The 21,078-nt window shown below is 36.7% G+C and overlaps 1 protein-coding gene and 1 long non-coding RNA gene across 3 annotated transcripts in view; one reads left to right on the forward strand and one right to left on the reverse strand.

Annotated features, from left to right (window-relative positions):
• Nucleotides 1-21,078, forward strand: part of CDK13 (cyclin dependent kinase 13) — a 111,084-nt gene that overhangs the window by 77,046 nt on the left and 12,960 nt on the right. For both annotated transcript variants that reach the window (XM_060157352.1, XM_060157353.1), the window contains exons 8-9: nucleotides 5,377-5,478; nucleotides 5,572-5,649. In XM_060157352.1, coding sequence (XP_060013335.1) covers nucleotides 5,377-5,478; nucleotides 5,572-5,649 — 180 coding nt within the window. The remainder of the gene's footprint in view (nucleotides 1-5,376; nucleotides 5,479-5,571; nucleotides 5,650-21,078) is intronic.
• LOC132524850 (uncharacterized) lies at nucleotides 1,206-20,744 on the reverse strand. The gene is made up of 3 exons (XR_009542063.1): nucleotides 20,576-20,744; nucleotides 1,974-2,071; nucleotides 1,206-1,406 (listed from the first exon to the last, which is right to left on the reverse strand). It is a non-coding gene; the product is annotated as an uncharacterized LOC132524850 (long non-coding RNA).

A 21,078-nucleotide genomic window follows, 5' to 3' on the forward strand; every position in this document is an offset into this window, starting at 1 on the left:
CTGCATACTTTCTCAGTGTTGGCTTTCTCCTCATTAAGCACTAAGGTAAAAAGTGAGGTATGGCACCTATTTTGTAAAATTTTTGAGTAAATTATCATGAGCTTTTCCTTGACTTTAATAAAACAATCATTTTCATTGTCTTTTGTCAGTGTTAACTTTGAAAAGTACATTAAAAAGCTTATTTAGGGCTTCCCTGGTGGCGCACTGGTTGAGAGTCCGCCTGCCGATGCGGGGGACACGGGTTCATGCCCCGATCCGGGAGGATCCCACGTGCCGCACAGCGGCTGGGCCCGTGAGCCATGGCCGCTGAGCCTGCGCGTCCGGAGCCTGTGCTCCGCAACGGGAGAGGCCACAACAGTGAGAGGCCCGCGTACCGCAAAAAAAAAAAAAAAAAGCTTATTTAAAATGTTCATTTAAAACATTTAAAACATAATTACAGCACAACTATCTTCTTGAAAGTTTTTTTGCCAGCTCTGTTCTCTCCCTGGCTCTATGTCCTAGCTCTGGAAAATGAGCATTTGCTAAGCCTTCTCAGGGAACTGATAGTTCAGTGTAGGCAGAGCAAGAACCAAGTAATAAGTTTGTAAGTCTTGTGTGGATATTCTCCCAGAGGCAGCAGTGTGTATTGAAGGTGTAAACATTGGCATTTTATTTTATACTATCACTTTGACTGCACTTTGGAAAGTAGATTGACCTTGTAAGTCTGCAAGCAAGGGCAGTCAATTAGACAGGGGTTGCAATAAACCTAGGTAGGATATGGGGGACTTACTTCCCTGGCAGTCCAGCGGTTAAGACTTCGCCTTCTATTGCAGGGGGTGCGGGTTTGATCCTTGGTCGGGGAGCTAAGATCCCACATGCCTTGTGGCCAAAAAACCAAAACATAAAAGAGAAGCAAATTCAATAAAGACTTTAAAAATGGTCCACATCAAAAAAAAAAGTAGTGATTATTAAAAAAAACAAAACAAAACCTAGGTAGGATAATTATGGCTTTAACTAGGCAATGGGCATAGGTGTTGGAAAGTTGGAGATGAATTATATCATAAGATATAGAATAGTTAGAACTTGATGGTTGACTATTGTGTTGGTAGACACATCCTGCCTTTACCCCTACAGTAAGGTTGCTGCTTAAGGAATTGCATAAATGGTTTATTAATTAGGAGAAGCTAAACTTACAACAAAGAGAACCTCAAAATTCAGTGGCTTAAAGAATAAGAAGTTTATATTTCTCACTCAGTAATCTGGAGCAGTTGTTACTTTACCTTGCTGCACAAATGAGAATATTTCACCATATTGTTTGATCAAATGGTGACTCTGCTTCATACAGTCATTTAAGGATCCAGATTGGAAGATTTGCTGCCTTTCTTCACATGCTTTCCAAGTCTATCACCATGTCTGTCAGCTAGAAGCTAGAAAAGAGGAGGGAGGGGTGTTATGAGCCAGGCCAAGAAATGGCATCTGTGTTCATGTTCCATTGGCGAGAACTTGGTCATGTGGCCACACCTAACTGCAGTGAGGGTGGGAAATGTAGTGTAGGTGGGCAGCTCCCATTGAAGAAAGGAAGAACAGATTTTAGAAGACAGCTTAGCAGTCTCTGCCATAAACTGTGATGCCGTTTGCTGAGACAGGAAACGGGAAGCAGGTTTACGGCAGAAGATAATAAATTTCCTTTTGGATATGTTAAAATACAGGTACTTCTAAGGCTTCTAAATTTGCATGTGTAATAAGAATGTGCAAGTGATCCTAAGGTAACGTCAATTGGAAAAAAATTACTTATGTTTTTCTGTAGCAATGTTATGGTACAGAAATTTAAGTTATTTTTCTGAAAAAAAATCAAAAGGAGGAAAGTAGGGTAAAATTAGAAGGGAATGGGGAAAGGGCATGAGGAAAAAGACTGTGTTTATTGTTATGTAGTTATGGCATAAATCAGTTGATTAAAAATATTGCCAAGTACTTACTGTATGCCAGACACTGACCTAGGTATAATACCTGTTGGCTGCGTAGTAGAGATAAGAAAAACAGATCAATCCCTGGTCTCATTACATAGTCATGAAAGAAGGTAGACAACGAGAACCTGTTGGATAGAGGAAAGAATTTAAAGTACCAAGTGCTACAAAGCAAATAAAATAGTGTCTGTAGGGACACTATGAGCTTGGGGGTGGCTGCTTGGCTAATTTTGGCTAAGGCAGTTAGGATAGAACTCTTTTTTTTTTTTTTTTGCAGTACGCGGGCCTCTCACTGTTGTTGGTCTCTCCCGTTGCGGAGCACAGGCTCCGGACGCGCAGGCTCAGCGGCCATGGCTCACGGGCCCAGCCGCTCTGCGGCATGTGGGATCTTCCCAGACCGGGGCACGAACCCACGTCCCCTGCATCGGCAGGCGGACTCTCAACCACTGCGCCACCAGGGAAGCCCAGGATAGAATTCTTTGAGAAGTAAAATTGAGCTAAGACCTGAGTGATGAGAAGAGGATAACTTAATGAAGACCTAGGCAGATAACATTCCAAGTAGAAGGAACTCAGCAACTGCAAGGCCTGGAAACAGACTTGGAAAGTTTAAGGGGGCCAAGATGTTGCCCAGTGTAAAAATAGGAAGTGAGATACTCCAGTGTATAGTCTTATCACCTGAGGTAAAGTATAAATTTTATTTAGTTGCAGTGGGAGATCACTGGACAGTTTAAGCAACTAACTGATATGACTTGGTTTTATGCTTAAAAAACTTAAAAGTGGGGGAGGAAATCTACAGATCAAGGCCAGGAAACTAGTTAAGAGACTGTTGCAGTAGTACCAGAAAAAAAGATAATAGTGGCTCCGACTAAAAGTTGGTAATGGCTCAGATTTCCTTGAAATCGTGGGAAATGGTTGCATTTAGGACCTATTTGGATGTAGAGTTGACAGAAGTTGTTGATAGATTAGATGTGAGATTTGAAGGAAAAAGGAAGCAAGGATGACTCCTGGGTTTTTGACCTTAGAAGTTGGGTTGGTGTTAAAAATAGGTCCCAAATTTCTTTTGTAGTTTTGGTAGGTGTTTACCTAGTGGATTCTGAAGGAGACATGGCATTTGGGCATACGATGAATTTAGCTAGCTGAACTCTTTCCATGTTTTTCTCAAGAATATGTTATGCTCTAAAAGAAATAAGTGTAGACTTTATGTATTGTTGGAAAAGTGAAGCATTTTAAAGCTAATTTAGGTACTTCCTATTATATGATTTTTTTTTTCATTTCTTAGAATGGTCTTTAACAGAGTTATCAACTGTGGTTTGTGAATTTTAATTTGGATTTATCCAGAATCTCCAAATACTTCAAGGGCCTAAAATCTTGCTCCGATCATCTGTTTGCCTTTTACCTATTCAGACCAGACAGGAGGCTGAGCTGCCTGCCAGCCTAGGGATATACCCTTAAGGCAGTGCTCGCTTTGTTAGGAATACAGCACTGCTTGTGGTGTGTAGGGTAGGGAAGACCGTAACCATGTCACACCTCCCCTGAAGGGCAAAGTGTTGGAATCTATTACTGAGCAGATAATCTTTGATCTTTATTCTGTTGATATTTCATTGATTGTAAAGAGAAATGTTGGGATGGTACTTTGTTTTACAAAAAGTATATATCAGTTTGAATATTTATTTACTTCATAAATGAAAGAGTTTCCACAATTTAGAGATTATGTTAGTGTTTTAAAACTGAGCTGTCTATGTCAAATTTTACTGTTGAATGTTTCAAGTCTTTACGTAGTTCTTACTTTTCTTCTGACAGAAACTGAGCATTTGGATATATTTGGAAAAGCTATTAATTGGTATACATTAAGTACTTTTGCTGTACACCTAGAAGTATAGTTCATCTAGTTCTGTGTTTAATCATTTTTGAAAATGTACTAAATATTTTCACTTCTGAATTTGATGAGAGTTAATGAAAACGTGAACTAGTCTAATTTTAACTGCTAAAGATGACTGTGTTCTAAATGTTGCCTAGAAATTGATATATAATACGGTTAAAAACCAAAATTCAACTGAGTAAATTCGAAGATCTAATTGGTTTTATTAAACACTTCCTGAATCAGGCCACATCCCATCTAGTAAGTAGAAGGGATCTCTGAGGAGCTATACAAAATGGAAGGTTTTTAAAGGCAGAAGGGGGCAGGGACAAGAAAGTTATCCTAGCAGAAAGCAGATTGGCAAGGTCACTTTCCTTTAAGGGATGGGAGGGGTCTGTGTGGCAGGTGACCTCGCTAGTGCTGACCAGGAAATTCCAGACCAATTGGTTAAGATGCCTTTCCTGGGAGGGGCTGAATCTACAGTTAGGTTAGGTAGTAAGTCTTGGTTTGCTGGTGTGGGAGTTAACACAAGTAACTCCATTTTGGAGCTGTTGTTTCTTTTTAACACACATATAAAATAATCTTTTATTTAAATATAAAATTTACTAACCTTAATTTGTGTAATTTCTCCACATAATACAGCAGACTTTTATTTTTTAAAAATATATTTAAAAATATTTCTAAACATAAAAAGATAAAAAAATTAACTATTTACTGACAGATTTACATTAATTTAAACATTTTTCTTGAGACTGTAGATACCTAGTTGTACCTTAGTAGCAAGACCATACGTTTCACATGCTCATAGACCTTTGAAATGTTTTAGAAAACTACTTATCATAATTTTCTCCGACTTTGTTCCCCCACCCAGCTAATTCATGTATGTCACCTAAAGTTGCAGGGCCATATACAGTAAATGGTCTGCCCTATGCCCAACATTGTTCTGGGCTTAGTGTGTGGGTATAAGAACACTTATACAGCTTACTAGATAATATCTTCTATGACAAAGTGGTAGTAGTATATGTATATATATGTCCTCATTGTTAGAAGGTGACAAAGGAATCATCTGATAAAGTATCTTACCTATCACTAATGGTTCCTGGCAGAGTAGACCCAAACTACTACAGTCTACATTTCTATACTTTCTATTCACATACCAAAGTGGGTTAAAATCAATGAAATATTGCCAAGGAAAGATATGCCCAGTTGAAAACTTTTGTTAGGTGGTGGTTACAGTTTGAACTGTATCTTGCCATACATTAGTGATTTGCCAGATTTGGTCAAAATCATCAATGCCAACAGTTGATATAAAGATCTTTCTTTGACCGTATTACAGTTAAAACAAGCCAACAACTTTTAATTTTTATATATTAAGGGAATTTTTCAGGTAATCACATTGCTTTCAGATGTATTTTATGATCATGTATTAGATGTCATAGCATGTCTGCAGGCAGATGAAAGTAGTTTTAGTTAGGATTGTAGGATTGCTTTGATTAGCCAAAATAATATTTCTTAAAAGAATTTCTCTTATTCTAACACATGCTAACTCTAAAGAGTGCTTTCTGTGTTTTTTAGTCGTCCATATACTAACAAGGTCATCACTTTATGGTACCGTCCACCTGAACTGCTGTTGGGAGAAGAAAGATACACACCAGCTATTGATGTATGGAGCTGTGGGTAAGATAGGCTTATTGACTGGTTAATTTACTTGAAACTTGGTAGTGAAGTAAAATCATACCATTTGGTAATGGTGGATATTTTTCCCATTAGATGTATCCTTGGTGAACTCTTCACTAAAAAACCTATATTTCAAGCAAATCAGGAGCTTGCACAACTAGAATTAATAAGGTAAGCTTGTGATTTTAATATTTGTAATATCTGTAGGAAATTAAAATTTTTTCACGCTTGTGTTTCTAGGAGAACATCATGTTTCTGTTGAAGGCTGATGATTGCTGAATGGAGGAGAAACTAGAATGCAGGCACTTTGATAATTGTTCTAGTAAAACTAAGGATCTTAAAGTCCCTAGATATTTTGTGATTAGATTAATGTGTTTGAGTTCCTAAAGATAAGACTGGGAAGGAGGAGTAAATATGAGGGGGGAGAGAATGAATGGTAGATTCTGTTTTTTCCGGAGTGTGGCAGTATGGAAGAATTAATGTTTGGGGATATTTTAAAGAAATACTCTTTTACATATGTATATGCACATGTGTTTATATGTATATGTGTATGCAGACACACCAAAATACATCCATGTACTCACTAGCATAGGTCTTCATTATTTGGAGCCTATTATAGGGCCTAGGTCATAGGACTTACGTGTTAATCATCTTTCTCTTTATCTAATATTTTAAATAAGTTTCTTTTTTATAAAAGAGCTTTGGTTTTCATATATAATAATATTAAATTGCAACTTGTAAGATTTGCATGAGTGTTTCAAAATATGGATGAGAATTTTTAGGGAAGATATTGGTATAAGGCACATACATACCCATGTACTGTGAACCTTCCCTTCAGCAGACTTATTGGACTAATTGTTGCTCTACATTCCATCTGTAAATAATACTAGCTTGATAACATAGCAAGCTGAATATTTGCAGCTAGTAGATTACCACTCTATAGTAAGACTACGTATTTATTCCACCAGTTGAAGAGTATGACGACCAAGAGGTAGTTGTTTCCCATTTTGTATACAAACATTTTATTATTGTACATATGTTGTTTAATTAACTATAGACAGATGCAGTGCTTTGCAAAGACTTAACAGAGCTGGCTAATGTAGAATTCCATTCAGTGAGTCCTCTGATGAAAGAGAAGGCCATGGCCCTATGTCAGAAAGTTGGGAAATAAATGCACATTTATACATTTTTAGTTAAAATAAAATGTTTAAATCATGTATCTGTGTATCTTTCTTTTTCTTTTTTTTTTTTTTTGGTAATGATTTTCTCTAACCCATTTTTTCAGTTAGCCAACTATGTTCCTAATTGTATTTAATACTAGGGTTTCTATTAATGATGTTAGTATTTATTTAGTTTATACATGATACAAGCATTGTTCTAGGAATTTCACCTGAATTACTTCAGTTAAGTTGTGTGTTGTTTTTATAGTTAAGAAAACTGAACCTTACAGAGGTGAAGAATTTGTTCAGAGTCATACAACTAGCAAGTGGCACAATTGAGATTTGAATCTAGATAGTTTTACCTTACTATCTAAACTTATAACCAATTCTCTATACTATGTAGTAAACAAAACTTCCTGGAACTTTTAGTTGGTATGACACAAACACCAAGAATTAACAAAGACAGCATGAAAAATTTCTGCAGAATATTAATACAAAATTTCTAAAAGGAGTGATTAGCCAGTAGTATGTAATGTTTTATTAAAAATTAACTTGCAGAGTCAAGTAGGGTCATCCTAAGAATACAAGAATGTTTTAGTTTTAGGAATTCCATTATTATAATTCATCATTTTAATAGATGTAAAATAATATGTCTATCTTGATAGTGTTAAATAGGCATTTGCTGAAATTATAAACTGCTAATTAAGTGTAGAGGCATATTTCTTTAACACAATAAAATATGTATCACAAACGGACTAGATAATATTTAGTGGTGAAATACTGGAAGTAAAGGCAAGAATGAGAAAAAATTGACTAGCAGTATCATTATTTTAAAAGTGTTTTAGAAGCACTAACTAGTTAACTAGTAGTGTTAGAAAAGTGAACCCAATAAGAGGTATACTATCATAATTTGTATCTGATAGCATTGCATACATGCAGCGTGCAAGGAAATGACCTGAAATTCCTTGAATAAAAAATTTGGTAAAATGGCAAGTGTTAAGAATCTGTGTGTATATACACACGTGTGTGTGTGTGTGTGTGTGTGTTTGAGAGAGAGAGAGAGAGAGAGAGTATGTATGTATATACACACAGCATACTAATATATATTATATACTAATACATATATTCTAAAGCAAGAGCTTTTAAAGACTATGTACCAATAATAACCAGTTAGAAACATAGGGAATGGAGAGCATGTTTAACAAAACCACCACCATATATAGTCTAGGAATACTGAAAACTATAATGTTTCACCTAAAATTGTAAAGAAGATTTGAATAAGTGTTGGAGAGGCATATCTTGTTTTTGGCTAGGAAGCCTTTTTTTTAAACATCTTTATTGGAGTATAATTGCTTTACAATTGTGTGTTAGTTTCTGCTTTATAACAAAGTGAATCAGCTGTGCATATACATATATCCCCATATCTCCTCCCTCTTGCGTCTCACTCCCACCCTCCCTATCCTACCCCTCTAGGTGGTCACAAAGCACCGAGCTGATCTCCCTGTGCTATGTGGCTGCTTCCCACTAGCTATCTATTTTGGTAGTATATATAAGTCCATGCCACTCTCTCACTTCGTCCCAGCATACCTTTCCCCTCCCTGTGCCCTCAAGTCCATTCTCTACATCTGCGTCTTTGTTCCTGTCCTGACCCTTCGTTCTTCATAACTGTTTTTTTCCTGTAGATTCCATATATATGTGTTACCATATGGTATTTGTTTTTCTCTTTCTGACTTATTTCACTCTGTATGACAGACTCTAGGTCCATCCACCTCATTACAAATAGCTCCATTTCGTTTCTTTTTATGGCTGAGTAATATTCCATTGTATATATGTGCCACATCTTCTTTATCCATTCATCTGTCGATGGACACTTAGGTTGCTTCCATGTCCTGGCTATTGTAAATAGAGCTGCAATGAACATTTTGGTACATGACTCTTTTTGAATTATGGTTTTCTCAGGGTATATGCCCAGTAGTGGGATTGCTGGGTCATATGGTATTTCTCTTTGTAGTTTTTTAAGGAACCTCCATACTGTTCTCCATAGTGGCTGTATCAATTTACATTCCCACCAACAGTGCAAGAGGGTTCCTTTTTCTCCACACCCTCTCCAGCATTCATTGTTTGTAGATTTTTTGATTATGGCCATTCTGACTGTGTGAGGTGATACCTCATTGTAGTTTTGATTTGCATTTCTCTAATGATTAGTGATGTTGAGCATTCTTTCATGTGTTTGTTGGCAATCTGTATATCTTCCTTGGAGAAATGTCTGTTTAGGTCTTCTGCCCATTTTTGGATTGGGTTGTTTGTTTTTTTTATATTGAGCTGCATGAGCTGCTTGTAAATTTTGGAGATTAGTCCTTCGTCAGATGCTTCATTTGCAAATATTTTCTCCCATTCTGAGGGTTGTCTTTTCGTCTTGTTTACGGTTTCCTTTGCTGTGCAAAAGCTTTTTAAGTTTCATTAGGTCCCGTTTGTTTATTTTTGTTTTTATTTCCCTTTCTCTAGGAGGTGGGTCAAAAAGGATCTTGCTGTGATGTATGTCATAGAGTGTTCTGCCTATGTTTTCCTCTAAGAGTTTGATAGTGTCTGGCCTTACATTTTAGGTCTTTAATCCATTTAGAGTTTATTTTTGTGTATGGTGTTAGGGAATGTTCTAATTTCATTCTTTTTTTTTTTTTTTTTTTGCGGTATGCGGGCCTCTCACTGTTGTGGCCTCTCCCGTTGCGGAGCACAGGCTCCAGACGAGCAGGTTCAGCGGCCACGGCTCACGGGCCTAGCCGCTCCACGGCATATGGGATCTTCCCAGACCGGGGCACGAACCCATGTCCCCTGCATCAGCAGGCGGACTCTCAACCACTGCGCCACCAGGGAAGCCCTAATTTCATTCTTTTACATGTAGCTGTCCAGTGTTCCCAGCACCACTTATTGAAGAGACTGTCTTTTCTCCATTGTATATTCTTGCCTCCTTTGTCAAAAATAAGGTGACCTTATGTGTGTGGGTTTATCTCTGGGCTTTCTATCCTGTTCCGTTGATCTATATTTCTGTTTTTGTGCCAGTACCATACTGTCTTGATTACTGTAGCTTTGTGGTGTAGTCTGAAGTCAGGGAGCCTGATTCCTCCAGCTCCGTTTTTCTTTCTCAAGATTGCTTTGGGTAGTCGGGGTCTTTTGTGTTTCCATACAAATTGTGAAATTTTTTGTTCTAGTTCTGTGAAAAATGCCGTTGGTAGTTTGATAGGGATTGCATTGAATCTGTAGATTGCTTTGGGTAGTATAGTCATTTTCACAATGTTGATTCTTCCAATCCAAGAACACGGTATATCTCTCCATCTGTTTATGTCATCTTTAATTTATTTCATCAGTGTCTTATAGTTTTCTGCATACAGGTCTTTTGTCTCCTTAGGTCGGTTTATTCCTAGGTATTTTATTCTTTTTGTTGCAGTGGTAAATGAGAGTGTTTCCTTAATTTCTCTTTCAGGTTTTTCATCATCAGTGTATAGGAATGCAAGAGATTTCTGTGCATTAGTTTTGTATCCTGCAACTTTACCAACTTCATTGATTGGCTCTAGTAGTTTTCTGGTAGCATCTTTAGGATTCTCTATGTATAGTATCATGTCATCTGCAAACAGTGACAGTTTTACTTCTTTTCTGATTTGGATACCTTTTATTTCTTTTTCTTCTCTGATTGCTGTGGCTAAAACTTCCAAAACTATGTTGAATAATAGTGGTGAGAGTGGGCAACCTTGTCTTACTCCTGATCTTAGTGGAAATGGTTTCAGTTTTTCACCATTGAGAACGATGTTGGCTGTGGGTTTGTCATATATGGCCTTTATTATGTTGAGGAAAGTTCCCTCTATGCCTACTTTCTGGAGGGTTTTTATCATAAATGGGTGTTGAATTTTATCGAAAGCTTTTACTCCATCTACTGAGATGATCATATGGTTTTTAATCCTTCAGTTTGTTAATGCGGTGTATTACACTGATTGATTTGCGTATATTGAAGAATCCTTGCATTCCTGGGATAAACCCCACTTGATCATGGTGTATGATCCTTTTAATATGCTGTTGGATTCTGCTTGCTAGTATTTTGTTGAGGATTTTTGCATCTATGTTCATCAGTGATATTGACCTATAGTTTTCTTTCTTTGTGACATCTTTGTCTGGTTGTGGTATCAGGGTGATGGTGGCCTCGTAGAATGAGTTGGGAAGTGTTCCTCCCTCTGCTGTATTTTGGAAGCGTTTGAGAAGGATAGGTGTTAGCTCTTCTTTAAATGTTTGATAGAATTCACCTGTGAAGCCATCTGGTCCTGGGCTTTTGTTTGTTGGAAGGTTTGAAATCACGGTTTCAATTTCAGTGCTTGTGATTGATCTGTTCTTATTTTCTATTTCTCCTGGTTCATTTCAAAAGGTTGTGCTTTTCTAAAAATGTATCCATTCCTACCAGGTTGTCCATTTTATTGGCATATAGTTGCTCTTAGTAATCTCTCATGATCCTTTTTATTTCTGCAGTGTCAGTTGTTACTTCTCCTTTTTCATTTCTAATTCTATTGATTTGAGTCTTCTCCCTTTTTTTCTTGATGAGTCTGGCTAATGGTTTATCAATTTTGTTTATGTTCTCAAAGAACCAGCTTTTAATTTTATTGACTTTGCTATTGTTTCCTTCATTTCTTTTTCCTTTATTTCTGATCTGATCTTTATGATTTCTTTCCTTTTGCTAACTTTGGGGTTTTTTGTTCTTCTTTCTCTAATTGCTTTAGGTGTAAGGTTAGGTTGTTTTTTTGAGATGTTTCTTGTTTCTTGAGGTAGGATTGTATTGCTATAAATTTCCCTCTTAGAACTGCTTTTGCTGAATCCCATAGGTTTTGGGTCATCATGTTTTCATTGTCATTTGTTTCTAGGTATTTTTTGATTTCCTCTTTGATTCCTTCAGTGACCTCTTGGTTATTAAGTAGTATATTGTTTAGCCTCCATGTGTTTGTATTTTTTACAGATTTTTTTTCCTGTAATTGATATCTAGTCTCATAGCATTGTGGTTGGGAAAGATACTTGATACGATTTCAGTTTTCTTAAATTTACCAAGGCTTGATTTGTGACCCAAGATATGATCTATCCTGGAGAATGTTCCATGAGCACTTGAGAAGAAAGTGTATTCTGTTGTTTTTGGATGGAATGTCCTATAAATATCCATTAAGTCCATCTTGTTTAATGTATCATTTAAAGCTTGTGTTTCCTTATTTATTTTCATTTCGGATGATCTGTCCATTGGTGAAAGTGGGGTGTTAAACTCCCCTACTGTGATTGCGTTACTGTCAATTTCCCCTTTTATGGCTGTTAGCATTTGCCTTATGTATTGAGGTGCTCCTATGTTGGGTGCATAAATATTTACAATTGTTATATCTTCTTCTTGGATTGATCCCTTGATCATTATGTAGTGTTCTTTTTTGTCTCTTGTAATAGTCTTTATTTTAAAGTCTGTTTTGTCTGATATGAGAATTGCTACTCCAGCTTTCTTTTGATTTCCATTTGCATGCAATATCTTTTTCCATCCCCTCACTTTCAGTCTCTTTGTGTCCCTAGGTCTGAAGTGGGTCTCTTGTAGATAGTATATATATATGGGTCTTGTTTTTGCATCCATTCAGCCAGTCTGTGTCTTTTGGTGGGAGCATTTAATCCATTTACATTTAAGGTAATTATCGATATGTATCATCCTGTTACCATTTTTTTAATTGTTTTGGGTTTTTTATTGTAGGTCTTTTCCTTCTCTTGTGTTTCCTCCCTAGAGAAGTTCCTTTAGCATTTGTTGTACAGCTGGTTTGGTGGTGCTGAATTCTCTTAGCTTTTGCTTGTCTGTAAAGGTATTAATTTCTCTGTTGAATCTGAATGAGATCCTTGCTGGGTAGAATAATCTTGGTTGTAGGTTTTTCCCTTCCATTACTTTAAATATGTCCTGCCACTCCCTTGTGGCTTGCAGTTTCTGCTGAAAGATCAGCTGTTAACCTTCTGGGGATTCCCTTGTATGTTATTTGTTGTTTTTCCCATGCTGCTTTTAATATCCTTTCTTTGTATTTAATTATTGACAGTTTGATTAATATGTGTCTTGGTGTGTTTCTCCTTAGATTTATCCTGTATGGGACTCTCTGTGCTTCCTAGACTTGATTAACTATTTCCTTTCCCATATTAGGGAAGTTTTCAACTATAATCTCTTTAAATATTTTCTCAGTCCCTTTTTCTCTTCTTCTTCTGGGACCCCTCTAATTTGAATGTTGGTATGTTTAATGTCTCAGAGGTCTCTGAGACTGTCTTCAATTCTTATCATTTTTTTTTCTTTATTCTGCTTTGCGGTGGTTATTGCCACTATTTTATCTTCCAGGTCACTTATCCGTTCTTCTTCCTCAGTTATTCTGCTACTGATGCCTTCTAGAGAATTTTTAATTTATTTATTTGTTGTTCATCATTGTTTGTTTGCTCTTTAGTTCTTCTAGGTCCTTGTTAAACGTTTCTTGTATTTTCTCCATTCTACTTCCAAGATTTTGGATCATCTTTACTATCATTATTCTGAATTCTTTTTCAGGTAGACTGCCTATGTCCTCTTCATTTGTTAGGTCTGGTGGATTTTTACCTTGCTCCTTCATCTTCTGTGTGTTTCTCTGTCCTCTCATTTTGCTTATCTTACTGTGTTTGGAGTCTCCCTTTCGCCGGCTGCACGTTCGCAGTTCCTGTTGTTTCTGGTGTCTGTCCCCAGTGGTTAAGGTTGGTTCAGTGGGTTGTGTAGTCTTCCTGGTGGAGGGGACTAGTATATGTGTTCTGGTGGATGAGGCTGGATCTTGTCTTTCTGATGGGCAGGACCACATCCGGTGGTGTGTTTTGGGGTGTCTGTGACCTTATTATGATTTTAGGCAGCCTCTCTGCTAATGGGTGGGGATGTGTTCCTATCCTGCTAGTTGTTTGGCATAGGGTGTTCAGCACCTGTAGCTTGCTGGTTGTTGAGTGGAGCTGGGTCTTAACGTTGAGATGGAGATCTCTGGGAGAGCTTTTGCCATTTGATATTACGTGGAGCCAGGAGGTCTCTGGTGGACCAGTGTCCTGAACTCGGCTCTCCCACCTTAGAGGCACAGGCCTGACACCCAGCTGGAGCACCAAGACCCTATCAGCCACACGGCTCTCTCTGGGCTTCTATTTCGGCAGCAGCAATGTGACTCTGGACTGTGTGAGCCACTTTTTTCGCCAGTTGGCCAAGGAGAAGTGTGATGGCGTCCAGTGTCTCTTGAAAATGCAAAACCAGTGCTGTGGCCATGCCCTCCTCCAGGATGCGCGGAAGCCTTCTCAAGATGAGTGGGGTAAAACCCAGGACGCTGTGGAAGCCGCCATTCTTAGGGAGAAGAACCTGAACCAGACACTATTGGATCTGCGTGCCCTGGGTTCTGCCTGCGCCCCCTTTTTTTTTAAGATTGTAGTTCATCGTATGTTAGTCATTATAGTCCTATTGAGAATTTCAAAAGACTTTTTAAAAACAACAGTTGATTTTAATGTTTATCTGGAGGCCTGAACCTGAAAATAGCTAGGAAAATTCTTTAAAAAGAAGGACAATTTGGCATATCATATGTTAAATCAAAATTTTAGTAACTAAAACCAATTTGTACTGGCACGAGATACACAGATGAATTAGCGCAATTATATGGGAAATTCAGAAGTAAAGAAAGTTCGTATGGACCTTAGAATATAATACAGTAGACATTTCAAATTAGGGAGTTAATTGAATAGTATTTATTGATTGCTGGTTGTGTACCTGTTACCAGTCCTGAGGATACAGTGGAGGTTGGGAATTGTATCCCCAGTGCCTAGTAACTGGCACACAACTTTTTCTGCTTTCTTGTTGGGGGAGACAGAGAAAACAAATTAATGAAATACATCAGGTGGTGATGAGCACAGGGGATAGAAGATGATAGCAGGAAGCGCTGTGTATGGAGCCAGGGAAAGTCTCTCCCATAAGTACCATCTGAGCAGAGAGCTGAGTGGACAGCAGAGTCATGATCCTGAGGCATGAGTGTGTTGGATTATTTTATGGACATGTTAAGTCAGTTAGGGAACCGTATGGGAAACAAAAAGAAAGCTCAAGCCATCCAGTTAGTGGCATTCTGTACAGTTACTAAAAACGAAATGGTAGATCTGGACATGTTGATATGCAAAAGCAACACTGTCACGTGAAAAGAGCAGTTTTACAGAAGGCTGTGTTTGGTTTGATCCCACATGGGTGAGACAAATTAAACACATCAAAAGAGTCTGGAATTGTTAATCTGAACATGGACTTGTGAGAGGGTTAGGGAAGGGACTGTTTTACTTTCTGCTTTATATGTTTCAAAACGTCTCGGGTTTTGGTAAGATATCAAATATTTATAATAATACAAAAAAGATGCTTCAATTTTGATTTTATAGCATTAATTATTTTTAAAACATGAAGAAAAAAAGGACGTTTCTGGTAAAAGAGACACGTCTCCTTGGTTTGAAGGAGGTGGCAGAGTATATTGAAAGGGGCAGGCTTTGGGATCTTACAGGCCTGGGTTCTAATGCCAGCTCAGCTACTTCCTGCTCTTGTGACTTAGGGTAAGTTCCATAATGCTATAAGTTTCTTTCTTCACAAGTAAAACAGGACAAATAATGTGCTTAGGATTGTAAAAATTAATGTGTTTCCTAGTACATATTTACTTCTTCCCCTCATCTTATTTACGGTAATGCTGGAATGTTTCCCCAGTCTAAAGCCTCAGGAATGATGAGTTCTAGGGTCTACATTGTACAAGTACATATAAATGGATCAAGGATGGTAATCCTAATGAGAATCTGTCTTAAAGAGCTTTACACTACAGTGGTCAAGTTATTTGTACTTTACCTGGTTCCAGAAAATACGTTAGGCAGATTACAAAAATTTTGTGATAAGAAGTAGCATGAATTAAAAGTAATGGCAAAGAGAGAGAAAAACATAGGTGGGGACAAAAAAAGGGATGAATGGGAGCAAAAATGTTTTTATATGAGAGTAACACTTTTAACTCTTAAGTGTTCTGGCAGCCAGTGAAAGAACCTTTATATCACACAATGTATATTGCTTATGGAATAAAAAACAATCATGGAAGAAATTAAAAGTAGATTTGGAATGAGAAGAATTCCCTGCACACATACACAAAGCCTCAGGTTACACAGGTAAAATTTTTACAACTTTAAAGGCATAGGCTTTGGTTGTTCCAGAATATAGGAAAAGAAGGAAAGTTCCCATATTTTATTTTATTTATTTATTTTTAATTTTTTAAAATTTATTTATTTTGTTTTGCAATACCTGGGCCTCTCACTGTTGTGGCCTCTCCCGTTGCGGAGCACAGGCTCTGAACGCGCAGGCTCAGCGGCCATGGCTCACGGGCCCAGCCGCTCCGCGGCATGTGGGATCTTCCCGGACCGGGGCACAAACCTGTGTCCTCTGTTCCGGCAGACGGACTCTCAACCACTGCACCACCAGGGAAGCCCAGTTCCCATATTTTCAAAAGTGAAGCATGTATACCTTCATAAATCATTAGCATAAAAATTTCTTTAGACTTGTACTTCTTAATCTTTTCAGTCTCTTCTTTATACTCTTAAACATTGTGAAAGATCCCAGGAGCTTGTTTATGTTGATTGTATGTATTGAAATTTAAAACTGAGAAGTAAAAATATTTATTAATTCATTTTAAAACAATATATTAACATAACATTTTAATTGTAAAAAGTTTATATTTCCCAAACTAAAATAAGTGTTGGTGAAATGAATAGCATTGTTTCACATTTTTATAAATCATTTAATGTCTGGCTTAAACATCTGGATAAACATCTGTGATATGCTGTTTTCAATAGTCTTTTCAGATAATTGTGCATATTCTTCCTTGAAACTTCAGTAAGTGGCAGTTCTTTTTACAGGTTAGTTGTAATGTGCAGTCTGTAACCACAGATTTTGTACTCTAATATATTGAAATCCATTGGTTTATCTTACATTCTGAATAGATCTTTTACCTGTGATGATTTTATAACATTATGTATTGGTCATTTGATAATATTGGATCACTGAATTGAGCAAATCTTCTAAAGTGTAGCATTTCATTATATAGTATTTGTTATGACCACTAATCTCATCAGAAAAGCCTTTAGGTATTTATTTTGAAGCTGTCAAGTTCATGGTGTAGATATAAGTCTTCTAGTATTCTGATTTTCTCCTGAAAGCTTGAATTTTATAATTGACAGTAAATGCTGCAGTTGTCTTCCTTGAAGTAATAAGCTGACTTTGTTCCTGGTTAAGAAAATGCCTGGCAAATACCCAAGTATGAATGACCATAGTTTTTTAGTTGTTTTTGCAGGTAAAAATGGTGGTTCATGAAAAAAAGCACCTACTTCAGCTTGCAACTCAAATAATTGCACAAGTGCTTCTCAAGATAACTATCACTTTGTTGTGCAACTGAAGTGCTTTATGAGTATTTTCTATTTCATTACTAAGAATATTGAAAAGATACGTACTCAAGTATAAGGGTTTAATAATAATAATTTTTACTGCTTCAACAAGTGCCTTCTTAAGTGAAACTCTCCCCCTCTCTCCCCACCGAGGTTATGTGGTAGTGAAGAGTATCTACTGCTAATAGTCTGGTGCCACTGCCTCAAGTCATGCTAAGGTGCCAGTAGTTTTACCCACTACTGGCTTAATACCATCAGTGCAAAGTCAACACATTGAAAAGTATAAATAATGTCTTAATAATACCTTTGACCTTCCAGACCCCTGAAGGGTCTAGGGGACACCGAGTGGTCTTTGGACCCCATTTTTGCAAACTGCTGATGTATACCAACTAAAAAGTAGAATACAGCATTACACTAAAATAACAGTACTTTGATTAGGCTCAAGTGGTATTCCTCTTTTGAACGTATGGATGACTAAATATTTTAAAATCTCTTAATTCGAAAATCTCTTACTAACGTCATAAATATAATTCATGACATTAGTAACTCAGGGAAGAAAATGCAGGTGATGATTGTAATAGAGTTTCTAAAAATCAAACTGATAGAACTAAAGAAGTATCCTTTTAAAATTTAAAAGCCACAAAAATAAAACCCATAGTCAAAAGGAATAAATCAATGCTTTCTAAGCAGGAGGTATATGTGAATTTGTATGTGTCTGTGAATATCTTTACTATGTGTTGTGTTTCTCAAGCTAAAAGTTATCATCTTTCCCAGTGGTAAACAATGAAAGTACTCCCATTAAAATCAGAAACCAAACAAAATTACCTAATATTGTGTGGCATGATTAGCATTTTAACATTGTTTGGAAATTGCCACATAATGTAGCATACCATGATGATAAAAAGGAATACATGTTTGAAAAAATATAGATGAATTGTGATTATAGGTGATGATAATAAACCTGGAAAGCCTCAAAGAAACAACTGTTAAAAGAAAACTATGTTAGGAACCATAGGCTCTCAGATGGCGATCTAAATTTTTTATGTCAAATTTCAACCATTTCCTATAACAAAACTCTAGATTCTAGTTATTGCTTAGGAAATATAATAGGGATAGGAACACATTCAAAAAGCAAAAACTAAAACCCATAAAAGGAAATATACAAGATCTAATTGAAGAAATTTATAAGTATACCTTGGAAATATTGCAGGTTTCGTTGTAGACTACCACAATAAAGCAAATATCAAAATAAAGTGAGTGACACACATTTTTTGGTTTCCCAGTGCATATAAAGTTATGTTTACACTATACTGTAGTCTGTTAGGTGTGCAGTAGCATTATGTGTGTATACCCTAATTTTAAAATACTGTATTGCTAAAAATACTAACCATCATTTGAGTCTTTGGCAAGTTGTAGTCTTTTGACTGATGGAGGGTTTGAAATACTGTGAGAATTACCAGAAAGTGACACAGAGACACAAAGTGAGTAAATGCTATTGGCAGAATGGCGCCAATAGACTTTCTGACACACGGTTACCACAAACCTGAAGTTTGAAAAAAAAAAAATCTACAAAGCACAATAAAATGAGGTATGCCTGTATAAAACCAAAGGAAGTATAAAAATAGAAATATTAAGCTTTGTAAAGATAGCAATCCGTTCTAAATTGATAAATTCAGAGCAGCAGTGGAATCCCAACAGGATTCTCTTACTTTTGGAGTGTGACAGTATTGATTCTACAATTCATCTGTAAGGAAATACTGAAAAGAATAATTAGAGGAATGAGTAGATAGAGGGGTTTGTCCTGTAAGTCTTATGAAAAATGTAAAGGTATCATATGATATTGACACCAGAGTAGATAAATCAGTAAGTCAAAATAGATTCTCAAAACAGACCTCAGATATTTAGGGATTTAGCATATGATGCATTTCAAAATGTCTTCAGTAAATGATTTGGGGATAGCTAATTGACCATCAGGCACTGATTTTGCCAATATGCAGTTATCAACTGCTGTCATGTCTGCTTCCCTAATTTCTAAAACTTTTCCCTGTCTTAGAATGTCTATTTCGTCCTGTATGCTGCTACCAGTTAGATAACTTTCCCACTCAACTATCTTCCCAGAACACATAAAATAATTAAAACTGTTTAGCTAAGAGGTAATGAAACTGATTTTTATTATAAGCCTATTAATGAGCCAGATGCTAGCTCATTTAATTTCACAGGTCCAAAGTAAAATTAATCCCCATTTTACAAAAGAGCAACAGATTCTAAGCAATGCAATTTTACCAATATCACAGACAGAATTCAGTTCTAAAGTTCGTTTTCAAACTCTGTCTTCATTATAGTTAGGCAGACTGCCTCTTGAAACTGTATTGTATGGCCCCTGTCTAATGCTTCCAACTAAACCTCCCTTAGCCCTAAATTCCACCTATACTGATCTCCTTAGTCTTCCTCCCACAAATGTTTAGACTTTGCTACTTCCATGACTTTGCCTATGCACTAATCTTTGCCAGTAACATAGTTCTCTTATTCCCTTTTCCACCTGTCTATTGTTTACTTATCCTTTGAGTTGTAGGCAAAATTCTGCACTTCTTCTCTAACTTGAGTACGTTTTCTTGTATTTCTGTAGTTGAAAGTATCCTTCATTTTCTTTATTCCATTATATTTTATACTTCTGTCATGGTGCACATAAATCTGCCAGGGATTGATTATATTCATCTAGTTACTTGGGTATATTATGTAGTATACAAAAGTGAGAGAGTGGTTTTGACATAGTTTTCTTAAGCTCCGCTAAAGGATGTCTGGCAACTTTAGTTGTCACTTGCTTATGTACATTGGTGCATGTATTTATATTTATGTATATATGGAATATTTTTACTTTTAGTCAGTGATGCATGGACATTTTCTTTTCCTATATGAAGACTAGCTGATAATTTTATATAAAATGGGGCTTCCCTGGTGGCGCAGTGGTTGAGAATCTGCCTGCTAATGCAGGGGACACGGGTTCGAGCCCCAGTCTGCGAGGATCCCACATGCCAAGGAGCAACTAGGCCCGTGAGCCACAACTACTGAGCCTGCGCGTCTGGAGCCTGTGCTCTGCAACAAGAGAGGCCGCGATAGTGAGAGGCCCGCACACCGCAATGAAGAGTGGCTCCCGCTTGCTACAACTAGAGAAAGCCCTCGCACAGAAACGAAAACCCAACACAGCAAAAATAAATTAATTAATTAATAAACTCCTACCCCCAACATCTTCTTAAAAAAAATGTACATTTATTCTTGGGATTCAGTATACTCAAGCATATTTAAACAATTTTTCATCTACATATTATCAAAACATTAGTTTTAAATGTTTACCAGCTAGAGCTATTTGTTATAGCATTTCTTCAGTTTACCATAACAAAGACTTACTAATTAATATAAAAATAATGAGGGATTTCAAGATATAGATAGAGAGTAAAGCAGTTAAAATTTCTAAATACCTTGAAATCAGAGGCACTACTGAAATCGAAGAACTTCTATGTTTCAGGAATGTGACTTTTAGGGTCCTCCTGTTGATCGAATTCAGCAGCAGTCTACAGTTCAGTTAGCTTCTTCAGTGTAGGAAATCTTTTCTGCTATCATTGCAAACTTCATTATATTCATAAGAGGTGATGATTAGGTACCTATAAAACCAGAGAAAGACATATACTAAACTCTAGTTCCTCAGTTTATTAGCATAAAAATTTTAAATTTTGGTTCAAAATATGCTCAACATATTTTGAATGTTGCCTGTGTTTTTAAGATTTGATTTTGCAGATATGAAGGTTTTCTTTCTAGGAATTGGACTGTTTGGAGTGTTAGAAGCATTCACTGAAAATAAATTGAATTCTTAAAACAAGTAATTGATTTGGGATGACTAAAATATTTAATGAAACTAGTATACATTGTATCAGGACTTCAACATTTGTATATTTAAAAATGAGTTGATGTTTTGTATAGCAGT

The sequence above is a fragment of the Lagenorhynchus albirostris genome, chromosome 8 (assembly GCF_949774975.1).
Source record: "Lagenorhynchus albirostris chromosome 8, mLagAlb1.1, whole genome shotgun sequence".
Classification (NCBI taxonomy): Eukaryota; Metazoa; Chordata; class Mammalia; order Artiodactyla; family Delphinidae; genus Lagenorhynchus; species Lagenorhynchus albirostris.